This window comes from Pinus tabuliformis, chromosome Q (assembly GCF_031772625.1).
Source record: "Pinus tabuliformis cultivar Carrire ecotype Pingquan chromosome Q, CPIR1, whole genome shotgun sequence".
Classification (NCBI taxonomy): Eukaryota; Viridiplantae; Streptophyta; class Pinopsida; order Pinales; family Pinaceae; genus Pinus; species Pinus tabuliformis.
In genome coordinates, this window is record NC_142296.1 from 863,709,361 (window position 1) to 863,724,199 (window position 14,839).

Sequence of the window (14,839 nt, forward strand, 5' to 3'; positions counted from 1 at the left end):
AAACCCTAGCCATCATTTTATGAGGGAACAAATTTAATGAGAGCTTAACATGAAGAATCACCCATGGTATTGTCACACAAATTCTTAATATGGTAATGCTTATAATACCATCGTAAAGATTTCATAGAAAGTTTTTCAATAATAACTAGTACATATACACCCTAACAATATCCATTCCATGTAATAGCCATAAAGATATTCAAATGCAAAAAATACTTGCAAGAAAGATGCATGAACCAATCCTTTATTGTTCCAAAATGACATCTCCAAAACAAGTGAATAGCTTCATAAGAAAAAACTCTACAATAGATCACATCTCCACAAGATGAAGATGAAATGAAGGTAACCTTAACTTATATAAGGTCTACCTTAAGTAATTTTAGCCTAATGAAACCCCTACTAACAAGTTTGACATAAAATGAACTTGGGTTACAAGCCAACCCACCAGCTTAATGACATTTTAGACCGTAATTCCCACATGTGTGAGGTGTAGCCTCTTAAATGCTAATGTCATGCCCAATTAGGGATCCAAATTCCATGGAAAGGTTTGCTGAGGTGTCCAAAAGTGTAAAAGTGCCTAGATCATCCAAAATTTGAGGGAAGACCCTCAAATCTTCCTTTGGGGTCTCAAGTGCAGTTGGGGTGAGATCATGTTTTCTCCATGGATCTCCAACTCTCAAAATGAGGTCTCCTCTCTCCAACGTTAGGGATTCTCTAGGAGAAATAAGACCTCCCTAGTCTCTCAATTTGATACCATCCTCATCTGGGCTCTGAATCAAGCCTTGCCCATCAACTTGTGTCAAGGCCATCCTAGGTGCACATTGGGTCCAGTTGTGTCAAGGCCATCCTGGGTTCACATTGGGTGCAGTTGTGTCATCGTGAAGAATCCTCTATGCCAATTCAAAGTAGACCAATGTCCTAGGTCCCAAGGGTGCTCTCATAAATGTAACATCTGCTACTATTGTCAGGAGGATCAACTCTCCCAACATTGCATCTAATAAGCCATGTCTCTCTCTAAAAGGTCTGGCTACCTATGGAGTGGTTACTTTCAAGGCCTGGGTTACTATGTACCACCTAACAAAGACAACATGAACTCAAGTGAAAGAAACCATCCATCAGAGACTAAGATCATGTATGCATCAAAGTGGACCAAACTTGAATGTAAGGGCATGTTAATACTTCAAACAAGGTTCACCTTCTAATCTCTAAACCAAGTCCTCACAAAGGTGTTTTTCTACCTTGGTAGAGGTGGTTAAGGGTCAACCCTATTAGGTGCTACCATCCTTCAAGGGGAAATGACAGTTCCTAGGTCCACCTCTCAATCAATAGGTGTTAGTGTATAGTATGTGATGGTGAAGGGGAAAAGGCTTCGTGGCCAAGTGCCATGGTCAAGGGGACCATGTGATGGGGTGTCCACATCCAGAGTGTATGAATGTAAAGGATGAAGTAATCATGGTGGCATGAGTTACCCTACTCGGCATGCTTTTTCCACCCCTCTTGTGCACCTTTTACTTATTCCTGATTATGCTTTGTATTATCACTTATAGCTCAAGGGTTAGAACTTGGTAGCAGTTTTATTACACCTTAAGATGAGACAATTTGTCGCTCATCGGGGTTGGGACATGCAAGGGTTCCTCGTCATGTAGAGGAGCATCGTGTGCTTAGGAACTGAGTGATGGCTAATGAGGAGGTTAGAGCTCATGCTAGGATTTTACCCACATGCCAACTTATGTCCCTGGCCATATTTTTCATTTTGAGTTTCTTCTTTTTCTTTCATTATGGCCACAATATTCTTTTTCATTATTTTAACTACATCAACCTCCAAGGAAATAGTTTTCCAACCCTACTCAAGGGAAGTGAACATATGGATGCCAAATCTGAAATAACCAATGACAAGTTGGACCCGAAGAATGGATGTGAGACACGGGTATTGTAATGTGTAATAGAAAGTGGCAAGTATGGAATAGGGTATAATGAGCAAGCTATCTCAATTATTGCTTCCAATAGTACCCTTCCTATAACCCTAAGGCTTCAAGGGAGGTCCCACTGGACTAGGGCTAAAGATTATCTCCCCGGTAAAGTGAAAGAACAAAGTTATGGTCAAGATTTGTCAATCCTCCAGATCACCTGGTTATCCATACTAAATGCCCAAAAAAAACAAGTATAAGCACCCAATTGAAAAATAAGCAAAACACTGAATAGTAGCCCACCTTCATCAAAGTGTATTTTTTGGATGGTGAGAGGCACATGGATGATGCAAGTGGTGGAGGCACATGGAATATTATTGTCAAATAGTGGCTAGTTAGGGTTGCTAGTTGGCTAGTTGCCTGGTTCGATGACATCCTGATCGATAGCCAAACGTGGGAGGAGCACCTCCAACACTTGGAGGAGGTATTGCGCATTCTAGAAGAGCAGCAGTTTTATGCCAAGCTCTCCAAGTGTGAGTTTGGGTTGACAAAGATGCTCTACCTAGGGCATATCATTGGAGCAGATGGGGTGAAAGTTCACGAGGAGAAGATTCAGGCCATTTAGGATTGGCCAGTACCCTGAGACGTGACTACGCTGAGAGGCTTCTTGGGAATTTGTACCTATTACAGGAAGTTTGTCAAAGCGTTCTCACAGCGGGAAGCACTTTAACCGACTTGACCAAGAAGGGGGCCTTCACATGGACTGATGGAGCACAAGTCTCCTTTGATCACCTCAAGGAGGTGATGAGCAATTGCCCTTTTTTGGCACTTCCAGACTTTTCCCATGTTGAAGAAAGTGTAACTAGGTTCGCTTTTCATAATGACATGATCTTTGTATCAGATGCAATAAAAGAAAATAAATTATTTTTGTAATCTTGCTACATGGGTTTCATGAGCAAGAAGTGTCTCTAGGTAAAAGACTTCTTCTTGATGTCAAAGAGTCATGTCATGTGTATAGAAACTCTTCATGAGTTCCTGTAAATATGTACAAGTCTTCAAAGTTGTGTAACAACCCTCCAAGACCAAGATCAATGCCTCAAAAGCTAGCCTACAGAACTTTGCAAGGGATCTTCAAGTCGGCTAGAAAATGAATTAAATAAATATATATATATATCATGTCGGCTTGAAGAAAAGGTCACGTCAGTTCAGAAGTTCATGTCAGCTCATATATACGCTCACCACTATAAATACCCATGAAGGGTCAGCGCAAAAAGATACAACAAAAATTCGGATGCCTCTGAGATTTCGTATGGAGGAGCAGAGATGCAGGTAGGGTTTGACTACACCCCATTTGGGGTTTAGGTGCAGTCAAGACCTCGGATAAATGGAGCAGAATGATCTCAGGTAATAGACGCAGCAGTGATGTGAGGACTGGACATTCTCGGCATTTCTATGAATGGAAATCTCGGCATTACAGTGGTGAACTAACCTCACATGGCCAGGAGCAGTCTTGACATCAGATCTCGGTGGTTCTCCTGTAGCAGTCTAGGCACATTGGACAGCAGTGATAGATCCCTCACTTGGCAGTCTAATGATGAAGATGATCCAAGTGATGTCTTTATTGCAGCCTCGGCATAATGAAAACAATGGTCAGGATTACACGAAGTGACAAGGGTTACATTCTTGGCATCTCTGTCCTAGTATACGTATCTGTCTATATTGCAACGCTCTTGGTCTTGATGTTATCATGATGATGAAATAAATCTTTGTAATAACAGTGGTGCTCAATATACTTGTGAAAGGCAATATATAGTCACAATTATATCACAGTACTTAGATCCGCCCTCTAGTGGTCTCAATGTGAACATATATCTCAGATGCAGTCCCAAATATGCAGTAATAAAAGAAACAGTGATCACCACAGTAAAGAGGGTTAGTCTCAACAAAGGTAAACGACAAGGATCATGATCTTACAGTGCAGTGAAGTGCAGTCAAGATCTCAAAGAAGGTGCAGAAGATCACATCAGCCTCAAGGTGCAGTCATGGTGCATGATGCTCTCAACAACCTTGCAGCAGTGATGAAGTTCTTGGAGGTGCAATAGTGATGACCTCAAAGGTGCAACAAGATGATGATGTCAGCAGTATTCAAGCAAGAGGATTGATGTCTTGGTCTTGGAGAGGCAGAATGTGTCAAGGGTCATGGTCTTGGTATTCGTCAAGGGAATCTATATAAGAAGAATTTATGCGTGGGTTTTCCTCTCCAAGAGGGAGAGGTTTTGGCCCTGGCAGAAAGCCAAACATTTGTGTTCTTGTCTCTTTTGTTTTTGATAGCAGTTTGATGAAGGAAACACACATACTCATAATGAATGAAACATTAAGCTAATATAAATTGTGTAAATGCCTCACAAATTGTTATCATGTTAAAGAAGAATCGCCTTAATATGACAGCCCTAGATTCTTCAACATGGTATCAGAGGGATTGGTTTCAGCAGTCAAAGTAAGGGTAGAAAAGAGACATATAAGGAGTCAAGTTTCTACAAAGCATCAAAGCTAGCTGAAGGAATCAAGATCTACATTCAAAAGCAAGCCCTAGACCAAAGAAGCAGCCTACAAGATCAGTCTACAACAGCAAGGGTTTAGGATGACAACAGTCTTCAGATCTCAGGGGGAACTTAATTCAAAGGCTTATATAGAAGTACATATGAACAGTACTCAAATCAGAAGCTGTACTATCTAATGGATCTCTATGCATCATGGCAAGCAACTTCAATTCATCATGTATCAGCAGTCTGTTGGAAGGCAATCTTCCTATCAAAGATCTCATCTAGTGGAAGCATCAAATCTGCCTTCCAACAGCCATCATGATCAGGGTGAAGATCTCATCTTCACATATCAAGTAAGTACCTTTTCATTTTATAATCAAATTTGGTTTTATGACTTCATGATTGCAAGTAGACCTATATACTGGCTGGGTTGTCAAAGGTTCTTGCATGGAATGAGAAGGATTGTCATAATCCTTAGAGAAGTCAGTACATCAAGGTATCCTTTGAATTCATGAGAACTCTTAAGGTTCTATAAAGTAAGAAAGGAGACATAAGAAGGATACATGAAATACTAGAGGATATACTCTCTGGAATCCAGTGCAGAAGGTGCCAAAGAATGAAGAAATGTCTTCATGAGATCTCAACTGAGAGATCTGGGAAAGTGATGAACAGACAATCATCATTGATAAGAAAAGTGACAAATGTCTATGAACAGGAAGGTCACCTCAATCAATAGTTTGTGGTCTCTATGCCAGATAGAGAAATGTAAGTTGAAGGGACTCAACTATGTGCAAAAGGAAAGGGAAGTGTGGTCCTCAAACAAGATAGAATAATTAATTCTATGGGAAGATTATGGAAAGAAGCTCATATCACCGGAAGGATGGAGGAAGTTGAAGAAAGGATCAGTGAAAGAGGGAGTAATAGATCTCAATTATGAATGAGATGGATCCTATCAGAAGTCCTTGCAGATATGATCATAGTAAGAAGATGCATCGTGGCATCATGAAAAGAAGAGCTCGTATGAATCATAAAGGATATAGCTCTTGGGAATCTCATTGTACATTAAAGGAAAGGAAGAAGTCATCTAGGACAAAGGAAGTATTTGTCAGATAGGGATATACCAGATCTTGAAGATTCTCGGATGGAAATCTCAACGGAGGATCCCCTGAGATTGGGAAGGCAGCAAGTGCTTCATCAAGAATTCCAACTTATGGAAATCATGAGTTGAAAGTAGCTTGAAGGGAAAATGGGTTATGTATGCTTGTATTTGTATTTGTATTTGATATCATAATGTCATGATATATGGTTGCAGGTAAAATGAATCGATCATGATCAAAAAAGTAAAGGATCTCCTCCTCTGAAAGAATGCAGAAAGACATAAGTCAAACTAGATGAAATCAACATAATATGTCCTCATAATGAAGTATGAGGTAGTTGATTACAATTGAAGAACTCTGAGAGCTCCTGGGAATGAAAGACATGAGGATGGAAGAGATCGTGAAACATGCAACCATGATGAAGGCAATCGAAATCCAGAGGATCAGGAAGACTTGACCAGGAAATCTCCCGGAATGATGTGAAGACTCTGATGGAAGTCTGAAAAGGTGAAGACCCTTGACAACATATATCGTTGGGAGATGAGTCAACATGTATGCAGGATGTTGATACCTACAAGAAGATTTCACTGGAAAAGGGCCATCACCAAAAGGTAATATGTGATTTGTTTTTGGTGTCTGACCTCTTGGAAAAGACTGGGTATGTGTGCAGGGCCAAGGTAAGGAGAATTGTGAAGGATGTCACAACTATGTGAATCATCATTGAAGAAAAGGTGAAGATAGATGGCCTTATGAAGGAAGCCCCAAATGTAAAGCCAAGGAGGATAAGTATACTTTCCAGGAAAGTAGGAATGACATGACAGAGGAAAGTGATGGATGGTTGAACCCTACATGTGAAGAAATTGATGACATCGAAGTCTTGGATCACCAATCAACTAGAAGACCCTATAAAGCACTGATTATAGAGTCCCTGTGTAAGAGGGAGCTTTGAGAAGTTCCAATGAACACAAGGAACTCGAGCAAGTTTCTGAGTGAAGAGAAACTTGGAACTCGTCCCTAGTTAAGAGGGAGAGTTAGACACGACATTCTTGTCTGCAACTTGGAAGAAAGAATGGAGGATTGTGTAATCATCTGGCATCCGACACTGTTTGAGGATGTGGTAGGGCATCCAAGACAAGAGTGGGCAAGAGGATCGATATTCTTGAGGGTTGGGAACCCAATATGAGAATAGTCCTAGTAGGGCATACTTGGAGAACACCCGGGTGGGTATGACCCTAAGAGAGACAATGATGATGTGTGTCTATCAATCATTGGTCTCGCCAACATTGTGTGCACTGATCTAAGTCAGAGATGGAGTTGTTAGTCAAGGCCTTGCTAAATGGAAACAATGCTGGTTGAAATGATGCTATAATAGATGGATTGCAAATCCGATTCTTCTTATGAGAAATTCTTCAGATTGAGAATGACCAAGTACCATTATGAATACCTCCCTAGTTAAGAGGGAGTGTTGAAGAAAGTGTAACTAGGTTCAGTTTTCATAATGACATGATCTTTGTATTAGATGCAATAAAAGGAAATAAATTATTTTTGTAATCTTGCTACATGGGTTTCATGAGCAAAAAGTGTCTCTAGGTAAAAGACTTCTTCTTGACGTCTTTAGGATTTATTTAAATGTCAAAGAATCATGTCATGTGCATAGAAACTCTTCATGAGTTCATGTAAATATGTACAAGTCTTCAAAGTTGTGTAACAACCCTCCAAGACCAAGACCAATGCCTCAAAAGCTAGTCTACCGAAGTCTGCAAGGGATCTTCAAGTAAGCTAGAAAATGAATTAAATAAATAAATATATATCATGTCGGCTTGAAGAAAAGGTCGCGTCGGTTCAGAATTTCATGTCGACTCATATATATGCTCACCACTATAAATACCCATGAAGGGTCAGCGCAAAAAGATACGACAAAAATTTGGATGCCTCTAAGATTTTGAGATTTCGTATGGAGGCGCAGAGCTGCAGGTAGGGTTTGACTGCACCTCGTTTGGGGTTTAGGTGCCGTCAAGACCTCGGATAAATGGAGCAGAATGATCTCAGGTAATAGACGCAACAGTGATGTGAGGTCTGGACATTCTCTGCATTTCTATGAATGGAAATCTCGGCATTACAGTGGTGAACTAACCTCGCACGGCCACGAGCAGTCTTGAAATCAGATCTCGGTGGTTCTCCTGTAGCAGTCTAGGCACATTGGACAATAGTGATAGATCCCTCACTCGGCAGTCTAACGATGAAGATGATCCAAGTATATGGATCTATCTATATTGCAATGCTCTTGGTCTTGATGTTATCATGATGATGAAATAAATCTTTGTAAGTATAGTGGTGCTCGATATACTTGTGAAAGGCAATATATAGTCACAATGATATCACAGTACTTAGATCCGCCCTCTAGTGATCTCAATGTGAACATATATCTCAGATGCAGTCCCAAATATGCAGTAATAAAAGAAACAATGATCACCATAGTAAAGAGGGTTAGTCTCAACAAGGTAAAATACAAGGATCACGATCTTACAGTGCAGCAAAGTGTAGTCAAGATCTCAAGGAAGGTGCAGAAGATCACATTAGCCTCTTGGTGTAGTCATGGCGCATGATGCTCTCAACAACCTTGCAGCAATGATGAAGTTCTTGGACGTGCAATAGTGATGACCTTAGAGGTGCAACAAGATGATGATGTCAGCAATATTCAAGCAAGAGGATTGATGTCTTGGTCTTGGAGAGGCAGAATGTGTCAAGGGTCATGGTCTTGGTATTCGTCAAGGGAATCTCTATAAGAAGAATTTATGCGTGGATTTTCCTCTCCAAGAGGGAGAGGTTTTGGCCCTGGCAGAAAGCCAAACATTTGTGTTCTTGTCTCTTTTGTTTTTTATAGCAATTTGAAACTTTGATGAAGGAAACACACATACTCATAATGAATGAAACATTAAGCTAATATAAATTGTGTAAATACCTCACAAATCGTGATCATGTTAAAGAAGAATCGCCTTAATATGACAGCCCAAGATTCTTCAACATCTTAGCCATTCACGGTGGAGTGTGATGCATCCGGGGTAGGAGTTGGAGCAGTATTGTCACAAGAGGGGTATCCTATAGCTTTCGAGAGTCGAAAGCTCCTATCGCATGAGCTGTCATATTCCATATATGACAAGGAGATGCTAGCCATTATGCATGCATTGGCCAAGTTCCGCCAGTACTTGGTGGGCAACTGGTTCCGAGTGAAGATTGAACACAACAATCTTCGACATTTCATGGGGCAGCAGGGCCTCAATGACAGGCAAAAGAGATGGGTTAGGAAGGTGCAAGCCTATGATTTTGACATAGAGTATGTGTGAGGGAAGCACAATGTGGTGGATGATGCTCTATCTCAAAGACCAGCTGGGTTATCTCTCATGAGCATCTACCAGGATTGGAGGGCCCGGTTGTTGGTGGAGTACTCCAAGGATAAGAGGGCATGCGAGGTATTGGAGGGGACACATGTAGATGAGTGTTAACGTGTGATGGATGAGGTCATCTATTACAAGGGGCACATTTACTTAGTGCCCAACTCGTAGTTGAGGGAGAGGATACTCCAAGCAGCGCATGATTCACCATTGTCCGGACACCAGGGGTTCCAAAAGACTTATATGGTTGTTTGGGAGAGATTCATGTGAAAGGGCCTCAAGGAGGACGTGTTGCAGCACGTACAGGAGTGTGAGGCCTGTTAGTGGAACAAGGGGGAGCTGACCCACCCTGTAGGACTACTACAGCCACTTCCCATTCTGGAGGGGAAATGGGAAAGTATTTCGATTGATTTCATCACTAGGCTCCCCACAATACAAGGGAAGGATTGCATATACATAGTGGTCGACAGGCTGACAAAATTTTCCCACTTCTTCATCATCCCCGCTAGGTACAAAGCTGCACAGGTTGCCGAGTTGTTCTTCCGGGAGGTTTTCAGGCTGCATGGGCTCCCCAAGAACATAGTGAGCGACAGAGACAACAGATTCATGGGTGGCTTTTGGCAGGAACTCTTCAGGTTGGTTGGGACGGAGCTCACTCCTAGCACCAGTTATCACCCTCAGACAGATGGCCAGACGGAGAGAGTTAATCAGTGGTTGGAGGGGTACCTGAGGAACTATGTGACAGGTCAACAGAGGATGTGGATATGATGGTTGCATCTGGGCGAGTACCGCTACAACACTACGCACCACATGTCTATCGATATGACTCATTTCCGTGCCCTTTATGGATATGATGCATTGACTTTTGCTGATATTGTTTTTGGAAATAGCCGGATCCCAAAGGCCAAGGACTGGGTCCAAGAGAGCCAAGATATCCTCAAGGCTCTCAAGGATAATTTGGTGACAACCCAAAATCAACAAAAAACTTTATGCACACCAACATAGGACAAAGAGACACTTTGAGGAGGGGGACTTAGTATACCTCCGGCTGCAGCCTTATAGGCAGTCTACACTGAAACAGAAGGGGGCCAAGAAGCTACAACCACGCTTCTATGGGCCCTACCGAGTGACTAGGCGAGTTGGGGAGGTGGCTTATGAGTTGGAGCTGCCTCCAGGGAGTAGAATCCACAATGTGTTTCATGTCTCATGCTTGAAGAAGGTGTTGGGACAACAAGTGATGGTAGCAGCTGATCTACCCCCGCTGGATGATGAGGGCCACTTGGTGTTGGAACCAGAGGCCATTTTGGAAAGCAGGGAAAGGAGACTAAGGAACAGGACCATCAGGGAGTTCTTGATACACTGGAAGAACTCGCCGGATGAGGATGCCACCGCAGAAGGTGAGCACATATTGGAGCACCCAGCTTTGAGGTTGCTTGAGGGCAAGCAACATTTGGGAGGAGAGGACTGTCATGTCCCTTCTCAAAAACATTAGTCACGGGGTGCAGCTACACATTTTTGGCACAATTTTGACTTAGGAGGACCCCACACTTAGACTTAGCAACTATGGGGCAAATGCGACTTTATTTAGCAGCTAGTGGAATGTGGGGGGCCACCCACATGGAGAATTCGAACTTGGCCATTCGATGTGCTTGGAGGGAAATCGAATGGGTGGATGGAGGGGCCTACATGAGGCTAAGGAGGCCCAAGGGAATAAAAGGAGGATCAACTCTCATTTTCGACCATCTTCTACATTTGCAAACAAACACTGACTTGTACGCTTTGTTGCTTAGCAAGTCTACTGGTTGTTTAGCCACAAATTTCTCACGCGGGAGATTCAACCTCTACTTCGGGGGACCATCCGTGCCCTCCCTAGGGAGGCTTTTCCACAGGATTTTCAGGGAGTCAGGGACAGCTACACACTTCAACCATCAACGCAAAGAGGGAATTGCGTATTCCTGGCCAACCAGAAAACACACAAGAGGAGTTGAAGTTCAACAAGGGAATTCATTGCTTGTTGGGAGATCCGGGAACTGAGGAGGCAGCATAGTGAAGGCATTTTCACTGGAGTTTGCAGCAAGCTAGACCAGCGCATCAGTCAGTCGCATTTCTGGACAGAGGGACTGCGCAGAGGCCATCCAACAGCAATTCGTGGGGACTTGGGGAGCAGTTGATCTTGGCCAAGAGCCATCCGGAGAGCAGTTGATCTTGGCCAAGAGCCATCCGGGGAGCTAGGAGTTGGATAGCACAGGTAAAACCAACATTTTGGAGGAGTTTGCAGAGGGATTTGCAGGTTGTTTCCTGCAAGTCGAAATTGGCAGTCGAAGCTGGGGAGAGGCTCCAAGGGGGTCGAAAATCTGAAGTCAAAACCAACTAAATTCCCTTCTGGGTTTTTCTGGGTTTTGTCCAAGGAGTCTGGGGTTAAAAGCACACAATTTTCTGGGTAGTTTTTGAGCACCTTCCAGCTAGTCGAAGTTCAGCTGGGCAGCGCAGTGTAGAGTGGTGCAGCAATTGGGCAGTCTTCATCTCAGCGATTTTCCCACCTGGGGTTGGTCTTGCTTGTTCATTGGGACAAGCCAAGGTGCACCATTCCATTTCATATTGTATCTAACCTGCAAATTTTTAATAATATGGCTCGGCAGTTCCTTATTGGCAGAATTTTCATGGATGTTTAACGTGTGTTTTATTTTTATATGCTGCTGCATGGTTTATTTGCTTGATATCACTTACATTCCTACATTGGAACATTACACACTCCCTATATCAGGTTCAGGCAATCCCTTCTATCAATCAGCGCTTCAACAATCCATCATTTGCCAAGTTATTACTCTGGCAAGAATTGTCCAAATGGTTGTTATTCTTCTGGGAGTTCTGATACGGTAATGCGGCCTGCAGAATTCCACTGCCAGGGAAAACACTGGAAAATTCTGCCAATCATTTAGATTAAACAATCAGTAGCCAACACATATATGTGAAAATGGAAAAATTACCTTCCCAGCGTCTATGCTGACTACATGGGAAACCTGAAAACTTTGTAACAGTGACAAAATGTTAGTTTACCACAACTGGTTCTCCGATAGTCAGGTGCATGATTGAAAAAGTCAAAATGACTGGGAGGGAGGTGAATCTTCCAAGTCCAAAATCATGCATTATATACTAAGGCTTTGCATGAAGATATGCATGTCACAATACTCTCCCTCTACATCATATGAGGACCACATGATCAATAAAGCTGGAGAGTTCAACGATTAACAATGGCACAGGTTAATTATTTCGCAAGAAGCCCCATTACTTCCTCTCTTGTCTCAACATAACCCTTTCTATCGTAGCAGCCCATCTTATGGACATTACATGAATATCACAATACTCTCCCTCTAGATTATATGAGGGGCACATGATCAATAAATATGGAGAATTCAACGATTAACACATGGCACAGGTTAATTATTTCACTTCCTCTCTTGTCTCATCATAACCCTTTCTATCTGAGCAGCCCATCCTATGGACATTATTTATATATTTCATCTTTTTATTTATTATATATATTTATATATTACTTAATTATAAACAATTAACCAAAACCTAAAATTAACTTTTTTATATTTTTTAGTTAGGTCTTGGTCTTGGTCTTTGTCTTCTATTTCAGTAAGCTTAATGGTTAAGAATATGTGTTTCTTTTTAAGATGTCACAGATGCAAATCCAGAAGGGATAGAGTATATACACTAACCATTAAATCCTTGTTTGTCCCACAAACAAAAAGTCTCATACATCAATTTAATCTCTGACTTAAGAATGACATTAAAATAAATTATTATTAATATTATTAATATATTCGTATATAATACGTATACATCACAGGGACATATTAAACTAAGCTGATACATGCAAAAATATCCACATTAACATCGTATTCATGTCCTGACTGACCATAACTCCAATGGTCAACACTCAAGATCGACATATTACAAGAACGCAGGGCATTCTTTCACCCTCTCTGGAAGGCTCATTAAATGGGCAAGTAGGAAGCTACCGACCTTTTCTTTGTCCATCGCTGAAGAAGAAAATATATCAAGACGTTTTGCGTGTAAAGATTGGAATTTGCCAATTCTGGAGTTTACAATTCAGTTTGGGCAAGACCAGCAATAAACGCATGCTAAGGTAAGACAATTTTCACTTCTAATGAAAACGACATGTTTCTGTTTTTTTTTTTCTGTAAAAAAAAAAATCGGAGTTTGCCAGGAACATTGTCCAGTGATGAGATCTGACGGACAGCGAATGCTTAACAATGAAAAAATGCCTCAGTTTAGCAAGAATAAAATATGTCAGAGTGCAATAGCACGGGGCTTCTGTAATCATTTGGCTGACTGCGAGTCTCGTAAATACGTGGATATATTGTGACTAAGAAAGAAGGGGAAATAAGTGTTTTTTTTCCAATTCTGCTCTCGTACTTGTGCACTGTATTTTTATTACTGCTGCTGCAGATACCACTGCATATTCTCTATATTTTTTCCATTCCTGTATCTGTTCAATATAGAGCCAGTTCCCCATGTGTGTTTTTTATTCACTGTAATACAATATTATGAACGGAAATCTCCAGCTTAACCAATCTAGTCCTCATAGTATACAAGAGGAAATTTGTGCATACCCACATACTTAAAAGTCATGTTTGGTTTAAAGAAAGTATCGTGCATGAATATTTGTTTAATCTAATCTAAAGAGATTGGTAGATCACTATGAATATTTGTTTTGAGGGCTATATAGAGTTTTTTTTTCTATGTGGTTTACCAATTTGGATGATAATTTGGATTACTGGGAATATTTGTATTAGGTTTCTTTTTTATATGGTTCATGGATATTGTTATATATTCACAGAATATTTGTATTAAATAGATTCACATGATCACTTCCCATGACCCCAAAAAGGTATAATGATTTTTTAATAACAAACATACTTTAAAAAACTCAACCAATTGAATTTCAAATTTTTACTTGGTCCATAAGCATAAATTCAATTGAATTAGAGTGAATAGATTGAATGGCTTCATTGAATTTAAATAATTTTTATGCCCAATCCATATAGATATGGACATATATCTATGTTATTGTGTAAAAACAGAACATCACTAGATGCTGAATTTATTTAAGGTTGGGGAGACTATTTACTTCAAGTAATTTTACACGACTCTCTCAGGTTATGTCAAGATTGGTTCCCATGGTATTTGGAGAAGTGTTATTGGATTATGACTCATGAGTAGCAGTTGTAGAGAAAGGCTAGGATTGTTGGGGAGAAGGTAACGTAAGAAGCATCAGATGGGTATTGGTCAAAGAAACCTCCCAACAGTCCAGACTCTAGCCTGATAACCAGTCAGGTATGGTTTCAACTTTCAGGTCCCACCGGAAAAGAAATATATGGTAGAAATCAGCGCTGCTACCAAAGAACAAATAGGTCACAAAATGTTTGAAGATAACACCGGAAAACACCGGGTTGGGTAATCCTTCCACACATATACAAATGCTTAATGATAAAGCTTTTCTTTACAGGCAAAGTCTAGCTGGATGCTTTAGAGAAGCTTTATATATATATATATATATATATATATATATATATATATATATATATATACTTACATATTCTTTAGAGAAGCTTTACTTGATTAAGGCATTGAGAACAGTAATCAAGAGTTATATCATGGCTTAGTCTTTTAGGTGCACCTGGAGGTAGCATAGAAAGCAGCACTTGTCTTACAGCTTCTTGTTGCTGTTTGGGCGTTCGTCCTTCCATTACACTTCTTGATGTTTCAACAAAACGTTCATAACCCTCCACTCTGCCAATACTCTTCCCCCCTGCAAGAATCCAATTCAAGCGGTTCTGTTCTTAACAACCGCAATCCCACAAGTGATT

The 14,839-nt window shown here is 41.0% G+C and overlaps 1 protein-coding gene across 1 annotated transcript in view; it reads right to left on the minus strand.

Moving 5' to 3' along the window:
* LOC149222268 (beta-carotene isomerase D27) overlaps positions 1–14,839 on the minus strand; it is a 177,535-nt gene that overhangs the window by 161,940 nt on the left and 756 nt on the right. The window contains exon 2 of the mRNA XM_089385343.1: positions 14,638–14,781. Coding sequence (XP_089241469.1) covers positions 14,638–14,781 — 144 coding nt within the window. The remainder of the gene's footprint in view (positions 1–14,637; positions 14,782–14,839) is intronic.